General features: G+C 36.7%; 1 protein-coding gene across 2 annotated transcripts in view; it reads left to right on the top strand.

Annotated features, from left to right (window-relative positions):
- The first annotated feature begins 4313 nt into the window (after positions 1-4313).
- srrm4 (serine/arginine repetitive matrix 4) overlaps positions 4314-23761 on the top strand; it is a 66986-nt gene continuing 47538 nt past the window's right edge. Inside the window, exon 1 of one of the 2 annotated variants that reach the window (XM_026244863.1) lies at positions 4314-5341. In XM_026244863.1, coding sequence (XP_026100648.1) covers positions 5211-5341 — 131 coding nt within the window. In that variant the 5' untranslated portion in view covers positions 4314-5210. The remainder of the gene's footprint in view (positions 5342-23761) is intronic. The other variant, XM_026244854.1, reaches the window with a different exon arrangement.

The following is a 23761-nucleotide window of genomic DNA, read 5'->3' as shown; positions in this document are numbered from 1 at the left end:
CTTATAAATAAACAAACACAATTTATCTTAAATGGCCTGAGGAAATTTTCATTTCTGGGTGAACTATTCCTTTAAAATGAATCAGTTGTTATTAAAATGCAAAGTGAAAACCGTAGAGCATTATTTAACCGTAAGTTAACCTTTGAAAACATCTCAAGCTCTGAACTGTATGGTTCATTAAACACTAGTTTGTGATATGCGTGAATCAGCTGCAGCCTGAGTGGAAAGACATGAGTTTGATCATCAACAAAAAATGAGTGGCATTTGTATTTGCCAATAAAAACCTAATGATCCTTATCGGAACTTCTTCTTTTTTGCCTCCCCAGAACTTTATACAGTAGCTATCATCATTGCTCTATACTGCAGAATGTATTAGGAAATCTACTGTCTAATGTAACATCACATTCAGCACTTAGCTAATTGTATCTTTCACTTTTCTACAAACACCAACTGTTTGTAATTGGATAAAAGCAAAATCTGCAAAAAAAACGCTGTTTCTAATGAAGAAAAACCTAGATGTCTGCAAATATGGCCAGAAGCTGACACTGCCTACTTGTACTCAACTGTACTGGGTAAGTTCTGCTTCATTGCCTCCACTTATTATGTGTTTCCTTTTTTACATTTTTTATGGGGGTTTGTCATAGTTCATTACACAACTGCAATCTTCATATATAAATATACTGTAGTTGAGTATATATGTTACATGTATAATGGGGTCCTAAAGTCTGAGACCTCTAGTTAATATAGGAACATATAGTGAAATATTAACCTGACAGTCTGAGTGCAAAGCTGAAGTAAAACTATTTATAAAGTATTTATGCATTATTATTCACAAAAAGGATTGTGTGGAACTGCTGCAAAGCTGAAGAAGAAAATTCTGTGAGTTTCAGAAGTCAAAATTAGACTTTATTATAAGAAATAACATAAATCAACATAAATAAAATAAAAGTTGAGATGCCAGCTGACCATCTGAATCTGTCTCTATACAGACAACCATCTTTGTACTATTTAATTATAGGTCACTGTCCAATGAGCATACAGAATATTCTTTGAGACATCATTCCCAGTACTTTTCCACAATTGTTTATTAGTTTTCATAATGCTTGTTTTCCTTGTAGAAAACTACCTGCTATCTGTTTTTCAAGAGATAAGTTCTCATCTATCACTTTCCAGGTGCCCAAAGTTGAAGAGGCATAAACATTTTAATGAGTTTTACACACCTTATCTATTTCCTTTGGCAGCTTCCTTCTACCAGTACTTCCATCTGATTGTATGTACTTTGATCAAATAAAGACAGCATGCAGCCTTGGCGAACAAAAAAGAGATTTATTTCGAAAACATAAATTCATTCTCACCCCAAACTTCTGAATGGCAGTGCGTTTAATTTTACAGCTTTCCATTTGCCTTACTGAAAACACAAAATATGATATAGACTGTTGATCTATTTTATTGGTGTGATTTGCAAATGTTCAGCATTTTGAGTCAATGTCACAAATTGGCTTATTTGAGAAGTGAAAATATTCATTTCAGAATATGAAATATTTCCTTTTCATTTTATACTGTAACATTTGTTTGATTTAAATGCTCCAAAATAATAATTTTGAAAACATCGGTTTATTTCCAGAATTTTTTTTTTTTTTTTTTTTTTAATGTGGTCCCAGGCTTATGGATTCCACTGTGTGTATTTCCAGAATAATGCTCTTCCAGAATAATCTAATCAGAGTGTCAGTGCAAAGTCATCCAGTGGCATTCAGACAGACAAAGATGCAGAATGAGCTCCAAGACTGCTGGTTCATTAACTGATTGCCTTTAGCTACAATTTAATTTGTTCACTATGATAGAGATCACGGGTAGACGGGATAAGGGCTATTGATTCCAGATGATTTATCCTCTATAGAGCAGACTGGGGGTAAGTAAGTGCATGACTGTGAATCAGTGAAATGTAGTAATTGAAGAACATGCTAAGGAAATTACAGCTTGTTTAGCTATTTTTGCCTCTTTGATTTAATTATGTATGTAATTAGCACCATCCAGTCTATTTTACAGGTAAACTTGTTATGCTGTTTTTGAGTATTTGATATTTAGCATTTGCATATTGAAATATAAATGTTTCTGAAGGGAAGAATTAGTGGGAAATATATTTGAAAGTGAAAGGTGAAGTGACATTCAGCCAAGTATGGTGACCCATACTCAGAATTTGTGCTCTGCATTTAACCCATCCGAAATGCACACACACAGAGCAGTGAACACACACACACACACTGTGAGCACACACCCGGAGCAGTGGGCAGCCATTTATGCTGCAGCACCCGGGGAGCAGTTGGGGGTTCGATGCCTTGCTCAAGGGCACCTAAGTCGTGGTATTGAAGGTGGAGAGAGAGCTGTTCATGCACTAACCCCACCCACAATTCCATCCGGCCCGAGACTAGAACTCACAACCCTTCGAGTGGGAGTCCAACCCTCTAACCATTAGGCCACGACTTCCCACGAATGTTTCTTTACGTTTAACTATTTATGCCCTCAATAAACCTACATTTTTTAAATTGGCAATACAACTTGCTAACAGAAATCTAATTAATGTGGCTGTTTACAACATGAAATTAGTAAGGAGTAACAAAAGAGTTTTTTCCTCCCTCCAGAGATGGCATCAGATGATGTCAGTCCATTCTCTCAGTCATTGGTATAAAGTTATCTAAATTAATTTGCATTTGGGCAATATTTCACGCAGGAATGCACTCAAAGGAAATTAAATATGAATCAACATCTTGCCCTGGCAGTTTTTATCTAGAGTGATGTTTCGTGCTAGTTTATTTCTGTCAGTGATTTATGTAGCCTTTTTCCCTGTTCATATGCTCTATATGGAGCATCCCATCTCTTGACATGTTGACTACTGGAATTAAACAAAAGCTGACAGGATTGAGCAGTTACCCACAATTCTGTTTCATGTGGTGACAGGAATAGAGCCAGGCTTCTGTGGTAATGGACATGATAGCAGGGAGGAAATAGAGACGCTATGTCAGCCAAACCTCCATGCCTTATAATATGAAAAGCAAAATATGATGAGATGTCATGAGTAATTTTATGAAAAAATAAACAAACAGCATTTCCCACCCCTTCAAGACGACTCACAATGGACACTGACTGGGCCTCAGTTGTACTTTCCTGAAATGCACAGATCTCTCTAAGTGTTATTTTAGTACCATTGAGATATTGTTATAGTTTTTATAGTAATATATAGATATTATTATAGTTACATTTAAATATGATTATACAGTAAATGCAAAAATATAAATTGATGCATCATCCCATTTCTAACTATTTGCAGTTTTATACACCATTTGGACTCAATTTCATGCTTTTATTTCAACATTTACAGTTTGTATAAAACAAAAAACATTTCATCATTAACCATGAGCCTGCTCATATGAAGGTTTTTACAAATATGGTAAATTTAATCTAGGGTTTTATAAATTACTAGTGAAGAAAAAATTGCTTTACAATATACATTTTACCAAAAGCCTGTACATCCCCCCGGTTTAAAAAAAAGAAAGAAAAAAGGTTAAGTTATAGTTGTTTTGTCATTAATGAAGGATATCATAGAGTTCATAGTTTAATAGGAACCTTTATCAGTCACTTGACTGCCATATAATTCTTTGTTTGTTATGATCTTAATGTATATTTATCATGAACTTGACCATTTCATGGAAAGGCTTAAAAGCTATTAATGAGCTAAAACAAATATATATTTGTAAACATTTGACCAATACAAAAGTTGTAATATTTTATAGCTTTAATGACTTTTGAAAGTTATTCTAAATATGAATAATAATTACTAAGAATTAATGTATGTGTCCACACTTTTGAATAAGTGATGTCTTTCAAATTGAATGAATGACTTTCACATAAAATATATAAAAATAAATCCCCTCACATATGGCATAATTTCCATTTTTAAACTGACGATACGCAATTGTATTTATCATATAATTTGTATTTATCCCAACAATTCCCATCCTGCTTTAGAACTCACTATTTGCAGGATGTCAGTGCATGGATGACTAATCATTTTTTCAAGTTTAAGTTTTATGGAATTCTTTGCCACTGCACATTCATTTTAAAAGCTCAGATTAAAACCTATTGGTTTGGAATAGCTTTTAGTGTTTTGATTGTTTGATTTGAATGTTGTATTTTTTATAGTTCTGTATTTCTTTTATTGTTTTATATTTTTTTGCTCTTCTTTTATAATGTACTGTGTCCTTGAGTGCCTCGAAAGGCAACTAAAAATTAAAGGTATTATTATTACAGATACAAAAGAACTAAATGAGGAGGGTGGTTGGCTTTTGTTTGTACTACCATCACCTGTGCACTCTGCAGGTGCAGGTGGGGTGACAGGTGGTTGTTGGGAAAGGGAGGGGGATGGTTCACTGTGGGGCCTGGAGGGCTGATGCGGGGGAAATGCTTTACCTCAGAAGTATTGTGCCTGACACCTGCCTCTTTTGTTATGCTGATTTAGACACCAGGCACAGTCTTTTGTTCAAATCAGAGAAAGCGAGAGAGAGAGAGGACGAGCACGGAAGGATGGCCACGCTCCCTGTGACCTATAGCCCCCCAGTCTCCTCTTCTTTAACGTCACAAGGTGCGCGCAACAAAAACGAGCCACCATCAGCTGAGTTCTTCACATCGCAACGTGCGCGAACGAGCGAGCCACCATCTGCTGAGGTTGTCACACTCGTCCAACTCTTCCTTTCACATATATACACAAAAAACGCTGGTAATAGGACCTATACACGCTGATTTATGTCATTTCTAACCGTCAGGAGTTCAGTGGATATTGTGAATTTTCTGCAAAGGGATATAGCTCGCGAGCTCCGACTCTTAAACTGATTTGAACGCGGGAAGCGCGAGAGGGGACGCCGAGCCAATAAATAGAAGCTGGTCGCTTTAACGGTCGCCGTCGGCATGAAACCCACGGGGGAAACGTAAAAACGGACTCTTAAAAGAACTTAAAACGGACTCTTTCACGTAAGAAAAATACAAACATTGAGAAAAGGATTCCTTCAGACAAACCGTTGGTTTCAGAACTTGGACAGCTCCCTCGTGCAGCCGCCTACACACAGTAGCCTACTAAAACGACCGTGAGAGGATTCATCGAAACTACTGCACAAATCCGAACCAGTTCTTCTCAGTTCACGCCAGAACATCTTGAAGCCATGGCTGGTGTACTTCAGGGAGAGAAGCAGCTTTTTGAGAAGTTCTGGAAGGGCACGTTCAAAGCCGTGGCAATGCCGAGACCCGAGAGCATCATCGTCGCCAGCATCACCGCACGGAGAGCCGTGACAAAGTGAGTTCGTTAGCCTGAGGCTTTTTTTTAAATATATTTTTTTACTTTCTCGCTCTTTATCTTGATAATTGAAATATTGTTTAGCAATCATTTTGTTTCAGAATGGCATTTTAATAGCGTGAGAAATACTTGACATTTTAAGTATCAGACTTCTTCCTTCTTTTTGGAGTCCCAAATATAAAACAAATACGTTTCTCTAACTGCTGGCGATTTATTTCTGACCTTTTTCTCTTTGTATTTGTTTTATTGCCTTTTCTACATTGTATTTTGGATTGGTATCCTGGTAAAGTCTTTCATCTCATCTGGTTGCCTCACTTTTGTTCATGCAACATTTTGTCCCATTTTCATATTACACAAACACTGAGTGCGAATTCTGCCCGTGCTCACCATTCATCATTGACCGTCCTTCACTGGAGGCAAGTCAGTTTTACTTGTGCACACATAAGTGCACAGCAGAGCGAGAGGCTACACTGAGTCCTAATGAATCAAGTCAGAGTAGAGCCCTTCATTATGCCCTTAGGTTTATGACATGAAGATGATCTCAGCGACTCCTTCACCCATGAATTAGGAGGCTTGGCAGTGTGTGGAATAGAGAGAAAAGGCAAAATAACAATAGACAAACCAGAGCTTTGCTTCCCTTCCCTTGCCTTAATTTCCTGTTAATCAGGTTCAAGCCTTACTCCTCACTCATTATGCCTGTAAGGTGTGCATAACTGATTTTTAAATCACTCTTGTTCCCTATGTGAATGTATCTTTCCATAAACTGTGTAACACATCTTGGAGTCTCGGTGGAACTGGAGTTCAAGGCACCAGTTGAATGTGTGTATCAAAAGTGGCATGTTACAGTTGTGCTGCTCACATTAGTTTATATATGTTTTTTTTTTTTGTGGAAAAAATATATTTTCTGTTGTCCATGCAAAGAAAATCAAATGTACCAGTCTGTGTGATAGGATTTTTATTTTTTGGATTAACAATCCCTTTAGAGTGAACAGTCTCTTTAAAAGGTATAAAAAATTAAGATTTAGAATATTTTGAACTCTCAGGAATGTTTTTGTTGTTGTTTTCGTCAGATATATGTGTTGAGATTAAGATAATGTTGAGATTAATAATTCACATTGTTATTTTTCTTTTAGTAGCCTCTCCTCTCTCTGTCATTAGTCTCTTCCTCTCTATCTGTTTATCTCACTGTAAATATTTACATATTCATAAGGCTACTCACCCTTCAGGGCACACCTGACATCGATGTTGATGTGTACAAGGTTGAAAATGAAAGCAACATTTACAACAGAACTAATGTCGTCGATTTAAACTGTGCCATCTGCAAATTCAGCATTTAGGTTTGTCTTGGTTGTTTTTACCACAGGCACAGCTCAGACAACACAGACATTTTAAGATGTTAAAATGTCTAAGAAGTAAAATAATTTCTTTCAGTTTGCAGTAATAAATCTCAGAGCATAAGGCCCATTAGCTTGTAGTATCATCTGCATGACTGGAGAAACATCATTATTGGTTATGTCAGCTGAAAAATGTTGGTCACCTATGCGTACATTTAGCCCACTGTGACCCGATTTACACATTTTTTTTCTGCTTAATCGACCATATTTCATTTTCTTATTCCTCCTCCTCCTTTCTCATAGTGTCACTGAGCTTTAAAGAGGCCCATAGCACAGGGCAATTACAAAGGGTGTTGCCGATCCTTCTCTGTAGACCTAGTGTTTTCTGGCAAGGCTAGAGAGATGAGATCACTCTTGTTCAGCCAGAGGGTCCTGCCCCCGGCCACTGTAGCCCCACAGGCTGTTATTCTCAGTGGCAGACCTCATTAAAAATGCACAGGGTTTTAGCTAGACTGAGTATAAGTGTGTTTGTGTAGTTTAGGAAGCAGATGGCCTATGGGAGAAAGGGTATAGGGGAGTATCCCATCCCTTAGCAGATGCTAGTTTAATGAGGAGAAGAATAAAGAGATCAGAGTAACCAACTGCACCCAAATGCAGAAGAAGAGAAATTACCATAAAATTATTACAATAACAATTTTCTTGAAGAAAAAGATTTTAACATGTTTGCTTTAAGAAGGAATTGAGTATATTGAGTTGCGTGTTTCAAAGATTGGGTTTCCCTCTGCTATTGATTTGACTAGTCCAGTGGTTCTCAAACGTATCATGGAGTACCCCCAGCCCTGCACATTTTGCGGCCACACTGAACTTTTCTCTCCATTGACTTCCATTCATACGCATGCGAATGCGTCAGACCAGAAATGCAAGCTTATGCGAAAAATTTCGCATTTCGCTGCATTCCAAAGTTCAAGTTTGGTAAACTCTGACCTTTGAATTCGCATCACGTGAATATGTGGGACCAGTAGAAGATCGATACGTCACTGCATGACCTCTCTGTACAGAAATTCAAAAATGAAGGAAGCGCTTTATAACTTTAGCTGTAGAGCAGCGTCCTATTTTATATAATATAAAGTTAATAATTTCGCACGTTTAAAGTCTAGTGTGACCGCGCCTTCAATCTTGATTCAACTCATCAAGTGGGTGTATCAGATATAGGTAGACATACAAAATGTGCAGTGCTGGGGGTACTTCATGGAGAGGTTTGAGAACCACTGGACTAGAAGAAACTAAATTAAATTAAGACTGCGGCTGTGTATCGGCTTGTGTAAGATTTTTGACAGCCATTTCCTAGTGTAGCATCATAGCAGTTATTAAGAAGGTGGCAAAATTCTGATAGATTAACTGCTATTAAACTGCAAATCATTATAAAAATACTGTGTTATTATGTAACACCTAGGTAGCTTGGTCCAAGCCATTATTTTTTGTTCTTAATTAAGTAGTCGCCCCAAAACCCAGGCTACTGCTGAGGTGATAAAATGAATAGGACAATGATTTCAGTGATCTTCATCAGTGAGGTCTGGTACCCACAGTCTTTCTTTTGCTTTTTCTCTGAAAGCAGAAGGAAACGGTATTGTTCAAAGGTTGTGTGTGTCAGTGCCTAATGTAGAAGCCAGTCAAAACTCTCAGTTCCATTTAGTTCCAGTTCAGTTGATTTAAATCAGCTGAAGCAGTGGTCGCCAATAGAGTTGTTACATTCCAAAGAATCTAATTTCAACCCTTTTTTATTTGAAAGGCCATTTGACTCTCTTGTACACTTTTTCTTGTTCTTTCTCTGTGTTTCTGGGTGTGTGGGGTCTCCGAAGGGGCTGTAACCCCTGGAGCTAAGCTCTGGTTAAGAGACAGCTGCAGAGCTGTAAAAATGCTGATATGGTTGCCAGGCCTGCAGGGTTCAGCTATAATTCCTTTTAAATGTAGCCACTGCTACGTTCCAGCACATCATCTAAGAGGTAGGAGGGACACATTTTTATTTAGCCAGAAGTGAGTCCAATATTCAGTCAGTAACAAGATGAAAGGCACAGCTGTGAAACACCAGGAAGATGTTGAAATGCAGTATGTGATCTTGATATGGAGGAATTATGTTGGCAATCTGATGCTAGAGTGAGAAAGCTTATGACTGAATATTTCATGTCTTTGCTAGATGTGGTGAGAAAACACAAATTAAGCCTTAATCGTCATTATATGATGTATTTAACACCATTCATGTAAAAATACAAACTGTGTGTGCACGTAAAGATGTTTGCAAGAGTATGTGCTGCCATCCACTTAAGAAATGTATTAAATCCCTCTGGGCTTTTTCAAGGCTGTTAAGAACAGTGTACTTCCTCTTGTAGATTTGATTATAATCTAGTCATACGTAAAATTACATTTGACTAGAATAAAAGTTACTCTAAATTTATGCTTCACTCTCATCTTACCTTTCTCTTATGAAGTCCACAAACCTTAACTATGTTCAAAGGCACTGTAGAACCTCACTGAATCACTGAAAAGATGGTGAGATTATGAAAAAATGAGAACGAGGCACAACCTGGGGTTATGCTGGAGTAATATTACCAGGATGAATAATCCATAAAGTGTTGGCACAGAACTGCATACATTTAGGGAAGTAATACTGATTCCATTAAATATTAACAGCCATATTTAATGAGTATAAATCCACTTATGAACTTTTTTCCATGCCTTGATGATTTACTGACTAAAACCAATAAATATTTCAGCTATATAATGTTTTAACAGTAGTTCTTTTCTAGCATTTTTTAAGAGAATTTTAGCTGTAATGTATGCAAAACTGTCTGGACTCATAATGGAGATTTATATTTATAGGTGAGATCATGTGCAGAGCAGACAATTTTTGTTCTATTTTTTGTTTTGTGCAGTTTTATTACTAATTTTTACTAAGTATAGTGGAAATGTTATGGAAATATTGTCTCATTCTTTTTACATTTTGCCATATCGTTTAGAATGTGTGGACTTGTTTGCTAGGTTGAACTTTTGAGAGGTTACATTTGCTATTATTTTATTACTTTTCTTGAAATATTTATTGTGCACAGGATTTACAGCAATGTCTATCTGAATAAGCAAGTTATGTTTTTCTTGTCAATATTCAAATATATACAAAACAGGCTGTTAGAAAGTTTCGCAGGGAAGATAGAGCAGGCAAATTAATGTTTTTAAGCATCTTGTGAGTGTGACTGTTTACTCAAGGACACAATGGAACCATTTTTTCCACTGGCTGTGTGTGTGCAACGTGTAGGCAGCAGTAAGCTGATTATTTGCTGATTAATTTTAAGGCCTATTGTCTTCTTTTAACCACCAGCCAAACTAACATCGATGTCAAGGTGTAACAAGGTAAAATAAAATAAAAAAACAACAAAGCCAAAAAGGATTCAGTCTCAAAATGACCAATGTGTAACACTTCAAAACAATAGCAAACTTATAACAAGTGACGATATTATAAATCTATACAGATTTCAGAGTATATATTCAGTCAACAATTTCTATTTTTCAAATGAATTGGATCTCAAAACATTTTAAACAGTTACTCTTCACCTGAAATTTGGTGAAGAAAAAATTTGTGCAGAATTCTAGGTGTACTCATTTTCAGTCTAATAACGCTGGGACATTTCACTCTTTGTATTACTCTGCATTCAAGACAAGTTGCATGTGTCTCATTTCGAAGCCTGTACCTTCCAGAGAAAGCAATTTCTGGCCACATATGTCATCTAATTTCAAAAATCAACTATTGAAATGCTGACTCTAATTCCTTATGTCGAGTAAATTACTGTAATTTAATACAGTAATGGTAACTGAAATAATATAACAAATGCAACCTTCTGTGGGGGGCAGCCTTTGAAATCAGACCCAGTTGCTGTCGGTCTGTGCTGTAGAATGCTACTCGAACTGTTTTTATGCTATCTATTTATCTCAGAAGAAGCAGTAAGAGCAGTATGCTATTTCAAGAAGTCTGTATGAACTGATTTGTTGAAAAATATGTATATACTGTATGCAAAATGCATAATTTTTAAGTACTGCACTGTACCATCTGAATTATTATTATCACATAATTGTTGGGATGCATTTGCCAACAATTATGTGATCACCAATTTATTGAGTATCTTTTATCTCAAGGGAAAAAAATTATAATGTTTTGGCACATAGCAGTGCCTGTTGATATTTGTGACATTCAGAAAGTGGTATTAAGGCTAACATTACCTAAATTTGATGATATACCCCAGCTAATTAATATGCCATATGCTCAACTTACATACCTCCTGTGATTTGTTTGTACCTTATTTACTCATGGTGTTGTACTGCTGAACATCACTTTCTCAATACATGCAATCTTTGGAGACACAATCAAGCAGGTTGTGTCAAACAGAACATAAGACGAGTAGGCAGGCACATCTTGCTACAAGCTGTGACTAACGTTTCGCAGAGGTTACCGTCTATCAGCTTGTCAGGTGCTGATACCCACATGCTTTGGTGCTATTTTCCTCACCACTGGACCCCTGGAGTGATCAAAGGCCATTATTAAAATGCTAACTTATCAAAGTCAAACCTTCATCACTTAAATTAAATCATTTCAAGCTTGGCTGGCTCTCCTCTTCTCTGCCTCCCCTTCATTTTTCATTTTCATCCCTTGCCCATCCTCATTTCAGGAAGACGATCTGCCACTCACCCAAAATTGCTTCCATTTGCATAACTGATGCTTCATTTGGGCTGGGACTGTTTCTGTGGCGACATCATTGCACAATAGCGATGCAGTGACAGCAATAACGAGCGAATGGAACTCTCCCACCTCTCAATTTAGGGATCAATCTTGCAGTCAAGGACAAGTGTTCCATAAGTTGACATTTCCTTTCCTTCACCCTCTGGCTGAGCAGATGTTCAGGCTTCAACTTTCTGCGGTGTTCTGATAGAAAGTCATTGAATTATTTATTCAACATTCAGAATAGCATTTTAAGATACAAGTCTGAATATTCTATTGGTCATATGCTCTCTTTATAGTTGGTTCTTCTTTTTACTGTGTATGTTTTTGTCAAGGCAGAAAAATAAAGGTTAATGAAGTAAAATTAAAATGATTTTTTTATGTATTCAGTATTACTGTATATTGCATACGAGGTTCACAGCAATTTAGGAACATCTTTCCGTCGTATCTACCCCTCAGTCAAAAGTTTATACATTTGAACTTCCAATTGACATTGACCGTCTAAGTTAAAAAGAGTTGTAGCTTTTCACATGCCAGGCAGTGGCAAAGGGGACACAGTCTGGGAGATTCTTCATAAATTGCGATGGTCTCTTGGAATGAACAATATTGCCACTGACATTTCAGTAGCCGACAGATTCAGCTGAGCAGTTATTAGAAGAACCAAAGATGACAAGTTTGCTGTCGTTCTCTAGATGCTGTGGCACATTGTGAAGTGCATTAGAGAGATTTTCTCCTACAGCGAGGATTTTTTAAAGTGTTTTCCTCTAACTCATTAACCACTCTCTGGTAACCTCACTGTGCACTCCACAAAACCGGGAAAAATGATGTGAAGAAATTCTTTTAATTTCCACAAACAATTAAATTCTTCCCAAGTGCAGATTAAGCTATTAAAAGATTGTATCTTCACAGGCTTTGAAGAAAGTTTTTCAGAGGCTTACTTCAAGCATACTGTTTTCAGAAAGTAATACTTTCACATATCTATTTGAAATTGTTTTCTATTCATGTGCAGAACATGCAAGTTCCGTAGATAGGTGAGCCATTAAGTAGTTATTTCAAGTTTTAAATGAATAAAACTTTGTAGAATTTCGAAAAATACCTTACCGCATTGTCATTCTCCAGCTAAGATTTTGTGCTACACTACAGTGAATCAGGCCTATTACACAGGACTGAAGTCTTTGATCAAGGGGTAGTGATGTGCTCATGTTCCCATTCCCATCATAATAGGACGTTCAGTGGGAATCCGATGCTGTTTAATTATTTAAATGCCCTCAATATACAGTATTGCTCTTTTTACCTTTTTTCTGATTGTGGCAATGCTTTCCCAAATCATAGTTTACAAAGTAATATGGGAAACATATCAGTGTTCCCTGCATTTTCTGTGAATTTATTCTTTAGAGACCTGCTCTCTTGATCCACAGTATGCTAAAAGTTATTTTTCTTTAATATCAAATTTTCTCTTTGTGTCAAAATCTGTAGGGAAATTGTATGACTAATCATAGTTATTATTCCTTCATTCTCTCTCCCTTTTTACTTTAAAGTATCAGGGTCATAAGAAAAAAGTTATAAGATCTGACCTGGGTGGGAGAAGCATGGCACAGATTTGACTGACACCTCTGAACGACTTAGTATAGAAGCTGTCAAGAAGAGGGCAAAGTAATGTCATAAACTTCGAGTTGAGTGTAGTCTTTTAAGACCAACATTCCTTTTTTAACTTTAAACTGGTGCTCCGTTTCACCTTTTATGGTTTATTATAATTTTCTGGACAGGAAATTAAACATAATTTATCTAATGTTATTGTAATTGTTATAGAATTTCTTTCTTGTCATGATAATGACGTTCTCTCCCCTCCTGATAATGAATTCTGCTGTGATTATCACATACATGTAGTCATAAGTATTTAAATACCTTGTTAAATTTGCCTACACTTGCACAAAAAACAACAACAACAACATTATATATGTTAATTTAGGCAATTACTCATGTGCTTCTTAGAATTTGCAATTAAATCTTAATATTAATGGCATATTTTTTTTGCATTAGCTTCCACTTAATGTAATTAAAGCATACAGAACTATGTGTTGTAATATTTTGTCATTTCCTTTAGCTGCCTGCCAATTGAATGGACAGAGTCTTATTAAGCTCATGCAAGTTTATGATATTTATTTAATTTGATTGGCTCACCAGGGGTTTAAGTTTACAAACTGACAAATAACACCAACAAAATGAATCAATTAGACATTAGTAGATCAACACTATTTTTGCACAAATGAACTGAAAACATATTTTTGGGGTGGCAAATCCAGAATGTCCCTGTTTGACTTGTTCTTAATGAAATTCTTAGTTTTGAAACATTCTTATCTAATTTGAGCTGTCAAATTCTTTTAGTTATAAGGCAACATATGTACTCTGAAGTGTTTTTTTTCTGTGTAGCATATTATAAATAAACTCTGTTTAGGATATAAGCCTTCAAACATATAGAATGTCACTGTGTTTTGTAAACTGTAGGTCCTTGAGGGTACTTCATGTGGGACATTATGGATAACAGAATAATCCACTTGCCCTTGAAAGGGAGCATTCATGAGGAGGCTCCGCTAAATGAACGAACCTCCCTCACATAAAATGGAAATAGCTTTTTGTGATGAGGTACTAAATAATATAGAAGATTAGTGGAAATTATGCTAGCATTTTTATTGTCCATCCTTATAATGGCCTTCCTATACCTGTTTGTTAGGAGGGAGTTATCAGTGTTTTTAATGAGGAGTCGGTTCCCACCAACTGAACGATTTCATCCTTTTGCTTTATTTTTTTTAAACTCCCTGTCAAAGTTTAGAAGTATGCATATAATGATATTTGTATACAATTACAATAAAATCAATAATTACAAATTGAAAACAGACAATAAAAGGCTAAAGGGCTTGGCTTGGTGGTCTGTCTCCATGTGTATGCTTTCTGTGCATGTCCCAGCAGCCTCCCATCCTTTCATGTGGAACGGTGTCAGCAGACAGCCATTACACGGGCCACTGTCAGTGGCATCCAACTCCAAAATAGCTCCTCTTGCAGTGTTTGCCCAGTTGGTTTCAGAGTAGAGAGGGGCTGGGTACTGTAACTCACAAAGTAGACAGATGAGTCCTGCTCAGAGTGGGGCCCTCTCTCCATCTGTCCATGTAACAGAGCACAGGGTGGGGAGGACATATCTGATCCTTTGTACATCGAATTAATGAGCAGGTCTAAGTAGAGCATATCTGTATGTTTGTGTTTAAACCAGCGTTATTTAAATTTGTAATTTAACATTTTTGTTATAATTAAAGTAATTTTGTGGGGTTTATTTTTAAATATGTCTGTATAGTTTTAAGTTTTAGATTTATTTATTTAGTAGTAATTCAGTAATTTATATAATATTTGTTTACTAATTTCAGTTAATGTATTGTTTTATTCACAACATCCCATATATATATTTTTTTTTTGGTAGTTTTCCAAAACCCTGGTTTTGACGTGGTTATTCAGCTTGTGATTATGATGCACAATATGTATGTTTTTATTTATTTATTTATTTATTTTTTTGTCAAATGAATAATACTAATACTACTACTACTACTACTACTACTACTACTAATAATAATAATTAAGAAATTTGTCTAAAAAACATTAATACAAATTAAAAGTTTAAAGATTTAAGATGTGGTTGCATTTATTGTTGATCTGTGAAATTTGGCATGACTGTGAGTTTTGGGTAAGGGCGAAAAACTTCATCACGCAGATTTTGCATGTTGTTCATGCAAATTCACCACATTGACCACCAAAAATGATTTTTGGTTTGACTTCTGTGTGAGCTATTCGTTATACATCTCTTCTCAATGCTATTGTCAATGGACAATTGGACTTTTGGCATGCAAAATATTGCTAAAATTGAAGTGAAGTGACGTGTGGCCAAGTATTCAACCCGTCCAAGTGCACACACACAGTAGTGAACATGACTAGAGCAGTGGGCAGCCATATTGCTGTTGGGGGTTTTATTTTTCTGGTTAACCACTGTGCCAACACCACCCCCCACCCCCCATCTCCCTTTTTTAATGCATTCTGTATATAAACAATTTTATCTTATACAATAAAAACAATAGGCTCATTTGATTTTCATGCAAATAGTTTCTGAGGATTTTTTACTTTTCAAAGGTTTATTGAATAACAGATATAGTGTAACCATACTAAACACCACTGTGTATGTGTGACAAGACCAATGCATTAAAATCCTTCAGTTTAATCACAGTTCTACCAGAAAGACTCAGGAGATAGAAGAATGTAAGAAGCATACATTTACTGACAGCTCAGCGAGCACAATTATAAATTTCTTTGGCGGAAGGCCCCGTCCATGGTTCGTAATCCGAGGGTAGCGAATCTGCATTTCCTGCCTGAAGACGAAGGCAGGGGCGCAGCAGACCCCCCCTGGAAGTTAAGGACAGGACCATCCTGGTGGTGGTGGGGAGGGTGGAGGTTGTCGCGTCGGCATCTGCGAACTCAAACATGTGTAAGTACGATGTTTTATACAGGAGTATAAAGACAAGATTGGATAATGATGAAGGTAATTAGTGACGAAGTGATTGAGTCTTCCTGGCAGAACTTAGGCTAAAGCTTCCATTTCTGTATTAATGCACTGCTTTAATTGATGCGCACACACACACACACACACACACACACACACCACCACACAAAATAAGCTGTAGCTCACATCTCTTGCACCAGAATTTGAGAGGCATTGATAGATGGTACCCCATTATAGATGGTATCCCTCTTAGGTATTCAGTAGTGAAAATACTATGCATTCATTAAACAGGAAATGCACAGTAGGGTTCCTAAATTTCATAGAAATTTGTTGTACATTCTTAATGGGAATGTGCCCAGTCAACATCACTTGGCAACATTGCCTGGCAACATGAAGTTGCCCCTTGCATCATCAGCCTTAGAGTGGTTCCGGTGAAATTCCTCAGAGAAAGGTAATAAAGTGAAACTATGTTCATCTGCCCTTGCTCTTATGAGGAACTGCAAATTTGCTACAAAAAATGATGTCTTTCTTTCAAACACACACATACAAAACAATCTATATTATATTCGGTTTCATTATTTTGTAAAGAAAGCTGTGAGAAGTATGTCAGATGCTTGAATAAAAATGCACTTTGTGAATTATTCAGTGAGCTGTTTTGCATAGCAAAGGCCGGCAGAGAGGAGAGGGTTGTGGAATCGGGCGAATCTCGAGTTGAGGAATGACACAGTGTTGCTTCCTCCTCTCAGCTTCTCATCATGTTAATTACCGTATCTGGCTCTTGTCTGGGCTGCAGTACCTCTTGAGTCACAGCTGCATGCGGACGCTTTGACAGTGGAAAGAATAGGACATTTGTCTTTGTTTTTCTGGAAGGGATTGGTGTGATTGATGTGTCAAATAACTTTGAAGAGAATATTTATCTGTTTTAGAACATAACATTACCACTCATCTGTCATTTATGACAAAAAAAAGGTCATTGGATTTGATCCATATTGTCGTGACTATGACTAATGAAAAGTGAAATACAAATTAGAAGTCCTAGAGAATTGAGAATTGTTGATTGTCAGGTTATATGTGAAGAGTTTTGGGAAATAACTAATGAGATAAGAGAACATAAATGATAGCAAAACCCTTGACGACTTCATGCATTTAAACATACTCATGCCATATGGATTTACGCATTTGTCCTGGCCAAGACTGCATGGCAAAGGGGGTGTTCTCGCTGTCTACCGCGATAACCTCCAAATCATTTTCCATGACAACGATACATATGAATATATGGTACAGAAGGCTGACTCTCTTATTTTTCACCACTCTCTATCGTCCTCCTAAATCATTTTCAAACTTGTTTTCTCGACTGTTAAACCTCTCCTGTCTCAGCATGTTCATTTTCCTACACATTTCCATGGTCATATCCTTGATTTTATCTTATTGACAATGTACAATGTTATTTACTTTAATTTTAGTTTGCCTATACATAAGAAATTTGCTAAGACTGTTATATCCTACCGCAATTTTAATAATGTTGACATCTCATCATTATGTTTGTTTATTGCTTCCTCTGATCTTTCGGATGTATTTTTGATTTACAGTATCTTCTCCATTACTGTTTTTTGTTAAATTTCAGTCTATATTATCTGATATTTTGTTTGTGCGTGCTCCTTTTTAGACTAGAACTGTTCCTTACACTGATTCTTCTCCCTGGTTTATCCTAGAACATCATATTATTATTATTATTATTATTATTATTATTATTGTTATTATTCTCTTGAGATTTAGCATAAATTTGTATAACTTTATGTAAATATCGAACACCTGTTGCTGTGCAGGATGGACTCAGAGATGATAATCAATTACTTGACCTCAAGACATCTATTTGTTTTTCTCTTAATTATTCATGCCAACATAATCAGAAGGAGTCTTCCATAAACAAGATGGTTTTTTCTGCTACTGTACTCCCAGGGCTATAACAAAATGAACCTCCCCACTCACAAATGGTGTATTGTTGATAGCCTGGAATAATTAGGGCTGCTCTGGTGGGGTGAGGACTATGTCCTCCTCAAATGACATTCTCCTCAGACAGAGGGACTCAAGTCAGGACTGAAATAATCAGTGATTTGTGGTGTCCATTTTAAGTCTCAGTGTGAAGCTGCTTAGTTCTGCTCCACTGCACAGTATGTTAGTTGTTCGGTTCACTGCTGTTATAGTCATCCTTCCTCTCCGTCTATGGGATGTTGACACTCACTCACTTTGCATAATTATAGATTATACATATACAAGAAGAAAATAGATAACATTACAAACTGGTGCACAGTCAAAAAAGATTCAATTCAATTCAATTTTCAATTCAAGTTTATTTGTATAGCGCTTTTTATGATACAAATCATTGCAAAGCAACTTTACAGAAAATGAAGTTTCTACAATATTTAGTAGATGCTTATACGTGTTCATCAGTTTATGTGCAAATGACAGTTTTCAGAAAATGTATACAAGTCAACCAGACGATGAACACTATAAACAGCAATTACAATGTGATTGCATAGTAAGTAGCAATATTTGTTAGTTCTGTATGTTGATTCAGTGTTAGCAACATCTGAGGTCCTCTGAGGGGTTGGTATCATCTCTTTTCAGCTGTTCTGGATCCAGACTGGAGCTTGTGTAAATCCATGGTAAAACAGAGAAACATACAGAGACATCATTAGCATAGCTGCAGTTCCAGCAAAGTAAAATTAATTTGTTTAACCCAAGCTAAAGAATAAGAATGCGCATTTGATCAGATACAACTGTAGTCAAAAATTATGGGATGCATTATTCGAATGCTTGGCGAAAGAGATAGTTTTTAATCTAGATTTAAACAGAGAGAGTGTGTCTGAACCCCAAACATTATCAGGAAGACTATTCCAGGGTTTGGGAGCCAAATGTGAAAAAGCTCTACATCGTTTATTGGACTTTGCTATCCTAGGAACGACCAAAAGTCCTGCGTGATGGGTTGTAACCTGGTTAGGTATGCAGGAGCTAAACCATTAAGGGCCTTAGAGGTAAGTAATAATAATTTATAACTGATACGGAACTTAATAGATAGCCAGTGCAGAGACTGTAAAATTGGTGTAATATGATCATATTTTCTTGAACTGGTAAGGACTCTAGCCGCTGCATTTTGGACTACCTGTAGCTTGTTTATTGAAGATGCTGGACAACCACCTAGAAGTGCGTTACAATAGTCCAGTCTAGAGGTCATAAATGCATGAACTAGCTTTTCTGCATCAGAAACAGGTAACATACAGTTTTTCGTAGCTTGGCAATGTTTCTAAGATGGAAGACTGCAGTTTTTGTAACATGGGAAATATGGTTTTCAAAAGACAAGTTTCTGTCTAATATAACAACCAGATTTTTGACTGTAGAGGAAGTAACTAGTTGCAAATTGTAGTCTACTAGATTCTGTGTACTGTCTTTTGGTCCAAAAGGTAATATCTCTGTCTTTCTAATAGGAGAAATTTTTGGTCATCCAATCTTTTATATTTTTAACACACTCTGTTAGCTTAGATAATTTAGAAGTTTCATCTGGTCTTGTTGATATATATAGTTATTTATCATCAGCATAACAATGGAAACTAATCCCTGCCCTTGAGTACCTGTATAGTTTTGTAATCTATCTATGAGTATGTCATGATCTATGGTGTCGAACGCAGCACTAAGATCAAGTAAAACTAGCAATGAGAAGCAGCCTTGATCTGACGCAAAAAGCAGGTCATTTGTAATTTTAACAAGTGCAGTTTCTGTGCTATGGTGGGTACTGAAACCTGACTGAAATTCTTCTTACAGATCTTTTTTTTACAGGAAGGAGATCGAAAGATGTAGCAGAAATGTGAGCTCTCACAGCAAAACTCCTTTAATAATTATAAGAAAGATTACAATTAAAAACAGCATGAGTCTCTTTTATATTTTGACTACAATGGTTTATACAGAAATCAATTTGGGAAGGTTTTTTATTTATCACTATGGCTACAGCACTTAACACAGGAGTTGAGTTTCAATATATTGGCACAGCACTGCTATTACCATTTGTTCTCTCACCATCCCTATGCCATCTCCTCATCCACCTCCAAAACCCCCTCCACCCCTCCCTATTCTATCGCTTAAACTTTATAATTTTCAGTCTTTGCACACACACAGCTATTCACTTCTGCACTTTGTTTTTCAGTAATTTTTTTTGTTTTTCCTAAAAAAATGGCATTGTAATTTGTCTTAATTTATGTAAAATGCTGTACTTTTTATTAATACAGGTTTAATAGAAATGTTCTACAAATGGAAAAGATTGCCATAGCATTTCAGTCTTTTTTCATTTATTATATATATTTTTTTGTATAATGTATTAAAATGAAATTGAGTATGTTTGTAGTAATATAAATACTATAAACATAATGTTACGGATCACTCGGGAAGCTGAGGAGTAACAGATAAAGATGTTTATTTTTAACAGACACAAGCAGAGGAGCATATAGTGAGGGATGAGTGAATGGTTGGAATCGTGCTGGCTGGGTGAAGATGTCTTGGAGTGAAGGTGAACCACACACATGCACACTGGGGATCTGGGTCTTCGGAGAATCGCTGGAGAGAGTAGAAGAGGAGTTAGTCCTTAGAGTAAGCATACAGGAATGACCTTGTCGCGAACGTGACCGGACAATGATTTAGTGCGTGTGTGTGGCTTTTATGGTGCTGAGGTGATAGGATGGTGATGCAGATCAGGTGGAAGTGAGGGTGTGCGTCGTGATTGCGTGGAGGTGGAACCTGGCGTGTTTGTAACACATACTCGTACTTCAAGTGGATTTGTAATACATTTAATAGTATGTTTTGTTTATCACCAATGTATGTAGTGTATATGACATATTTGGTTGCTATGATATTCTGAATGGTTGCTAGGCTCTTGCTATGCAGTTGCTGTGGTGTTGCTACAGTATATGGTTGATAAGAGTTTGTTTTGGGTGATTACAGACACTTCTGTTAATAACAGAATATCAAACATTGTTTTAAAAACTGATCCAGTTTCAGTGTCTTCATGTTAAGAAATTCAAAAGTTTTTGTTGCTCTTAAACTTGCACTAAATGTGATTATACCATCTAAGTAGCCTATGTAATTTTAATAGAACCTAATGTCTTCTTTAGTGATACGAGCTCAAAAACATTTATAACCTCTAATTTATAATTTTTTTTTTTAAATATTGTGTATTGACATGGCGCCATAATGGAAATGGAATTGTTATTTATAATTATAATGAAAGATTATTTAATGGTAACGTTTGTGAACACAACTGTAGTGTATGTCAGACCAAAATGCCAACCCTTTGCCACCCTAAAATGCCATATTATAAATTCTATCTTTCTGTAACCATTTTCTGAATTTGTGATCTGTGTCTGGAATTTCTGCCAGTGCTACTTAAGGATGGAGCTTGCAGGGTCCATTGCTTGTGAATCTATTTTTAGCCATGTGTAATTTAAAGATAATACGCTCTATTTGCATTTGCCAGCCCTATCAGTCAGCACCGACTGTATGGCATTCTGTTTGCCTCCTTACTCACGTCAATTATGCTAACTAACACTCTTTAATTTTGACTCTTCTTTCATTTAAATTAAAAAATAATAAATAATTGAATACTAATCAGCATTTAATACTTTAATTTAATGCTTTTCTCTCATTTAAAAGGTGCACTTAGCAATCCTTATTTTTACTATCCCCCCAACATTGTCACTCATGACCAGAAGTCAAGACTAAACCAATTCACATTGGTGACCACATAATCGTTTTGTATTACCTATTTTATTAGCCATTTCACACAATTCAGAAAAACTAAAATGTGCAGAAAATATAGGCCTGTTATTATAATATTATGAATGTGCTTTATTTGGAAGAAAGTCAAGGTGTGAATGACTTTAGCCCACTTATTCCATTAGAGTATTGCTCTATACAGTGTATCCCCCATTCCACCCTCCTTTGTCCGTTCCATTTGGGAGAGACCCAGAGGTGAAGTCTCCCTCACGCCGTGCCCCGCTCCCCTTTCCCCTTCTCACACAGCTTCTGTGCACGACACCCTCTCAGCAAGCAGGGGCGCCAGTTTGCCAATTCCACACACAGTGAAATGATAGATAATGGAAAACTGCTTTGCGGTGGTGGCGCAGAAGATTATATATATTTTTTAACTGCTTGTGCAGTATCGTGAAAAAAATGCAGCTCAAGTCAATGATTCTATGACGATTCTAAGACAATGATGTTTCCCTTGATCTTTTGAAATAGAAGAGATATTTGTATGCTTAATACATCCTGTTTCATAACTTCATCAATAAAAAGGCTTTTGTGTAATAACAAATTTTTTGTGTAATAAAGCTCATTCTGATTTTGATTCTGATAACCCTCAGAAAATGGCTCATTTTGGATCAGAGAGACAAGGTGACATGACATAGGCACAGTCGTTTGCATATGACCGCCACCAGAGCAAGACAGCTATGCCTATTTTTGAACCATTGCATCTTTTTTATGCCCACATCTATTCAGTCAACATGCAGCGAGTAGGTTTGAAGGAGTAGTTGTTTACAATAATATTGCAATGCCAGTCAGATGATGTGCCATTCCTGGCTGTGGAAAAACTGACTATTTCAGTCAGAGGATGTGAAACAGGGTTGAAAAGGTCATGAATCACTCAAATTTGAATGTTTTTCATTCAAAAAAACTTTAGTAGTATTATAATTACCGCTCTGGGAACATAATAATTAAAAAAAAGAATTTGTTTTTATGACGCAAGCTTCCACAGCACAAACAGAATGACAGTGACAAGACAAGACACAGATAATAAAAAGAATAAACATAGGATAAGTAAATAGGGAAAAAAAAACAATATAAAGAAGACAATACAATATATTTGTTTATACAAGTGTGTTATGTACAGATGCATAGAAAATATAAAAAGAGGTATATGTGGTAAATAGAGAAATGTATAGATAGTGTTGTGTATTACATGTTTACTGCCAAGTTCATGAGATGGATTGCCTGAGGGAAGAAACAGGCTATTCTGGTGCTCAGTACTTTGTGAGCACCGACCAGATGGCCATGGTTCAAAGAGGAAGTGTGAGTCCAGAATGATTTTGCCAGCTCTTTTACTCACTCTGGATGAGAGCAGTTCTTGGCCAGTGGGGAGGGTTGTTACCAGTGTTTTGCTCAGCAGTCCGGACTATCCTCTACAATCTACTAAGGTCTGATTTGGTAGCTGAGCTGAACCAGACAGTTATAGAAGTGCAGAGGACAGATTCAGTGACTGCAGAGTAGAACTGTCTCAGCAGCTCTTGGTGCAGGTTGAACTTCCTCAGCTGGCAAAGGAAGTACAGCCTGTGCTGGGCCTTCCTGACAGTGGAATTTATGTGGAAGCCCCACTTCTGGTTCTGAGAGATGGTGTTGCCAATGATGGTGCAGTGCAGGTCACAGTACTGACCATGATGGTGAGTAGGGGGAGTACAGGGGGGTTTCTTCTGAAGTCCACTATCATCTTCATTGTTTTGAGCATGTTCAACTCCAGTTTATTATAACTCCACCAGACAGCCAGCTCTTTAACCCTTTTTCTGTAAGCAGACTCATCTCCGTCTTGGATGAGGCCTATAAGTGAGGTATAAGAACACATCCCTGGGGGTGCCAGTGCTGATGGTGCGGGTGCTGGATGAGAATTTTCACAGCTTTACTAGCTGCTGCCTATCTGTCAGGAAGCTGGTGATCCACTGACAGATGGAGGTGGACACAGAGAGCTAATT

This window comes from Carassius auratus, chromosome 5, assembly GCF_003368295.1.
Source record: "Carassius auratus strain Wakin chromosome 5, ASM336829v1, whole genome shotgun sequence".
NCBI lineage: Eukaryota > Metazoa > Chordata > Actinopteri > Cypriniformes > Cyprinidae > Carassius > Carassius auratus.
Note: the sequence above shows the minus strand (reverse complement) of the source record. Positions and strands in the feature narration are given on the sequence as shown.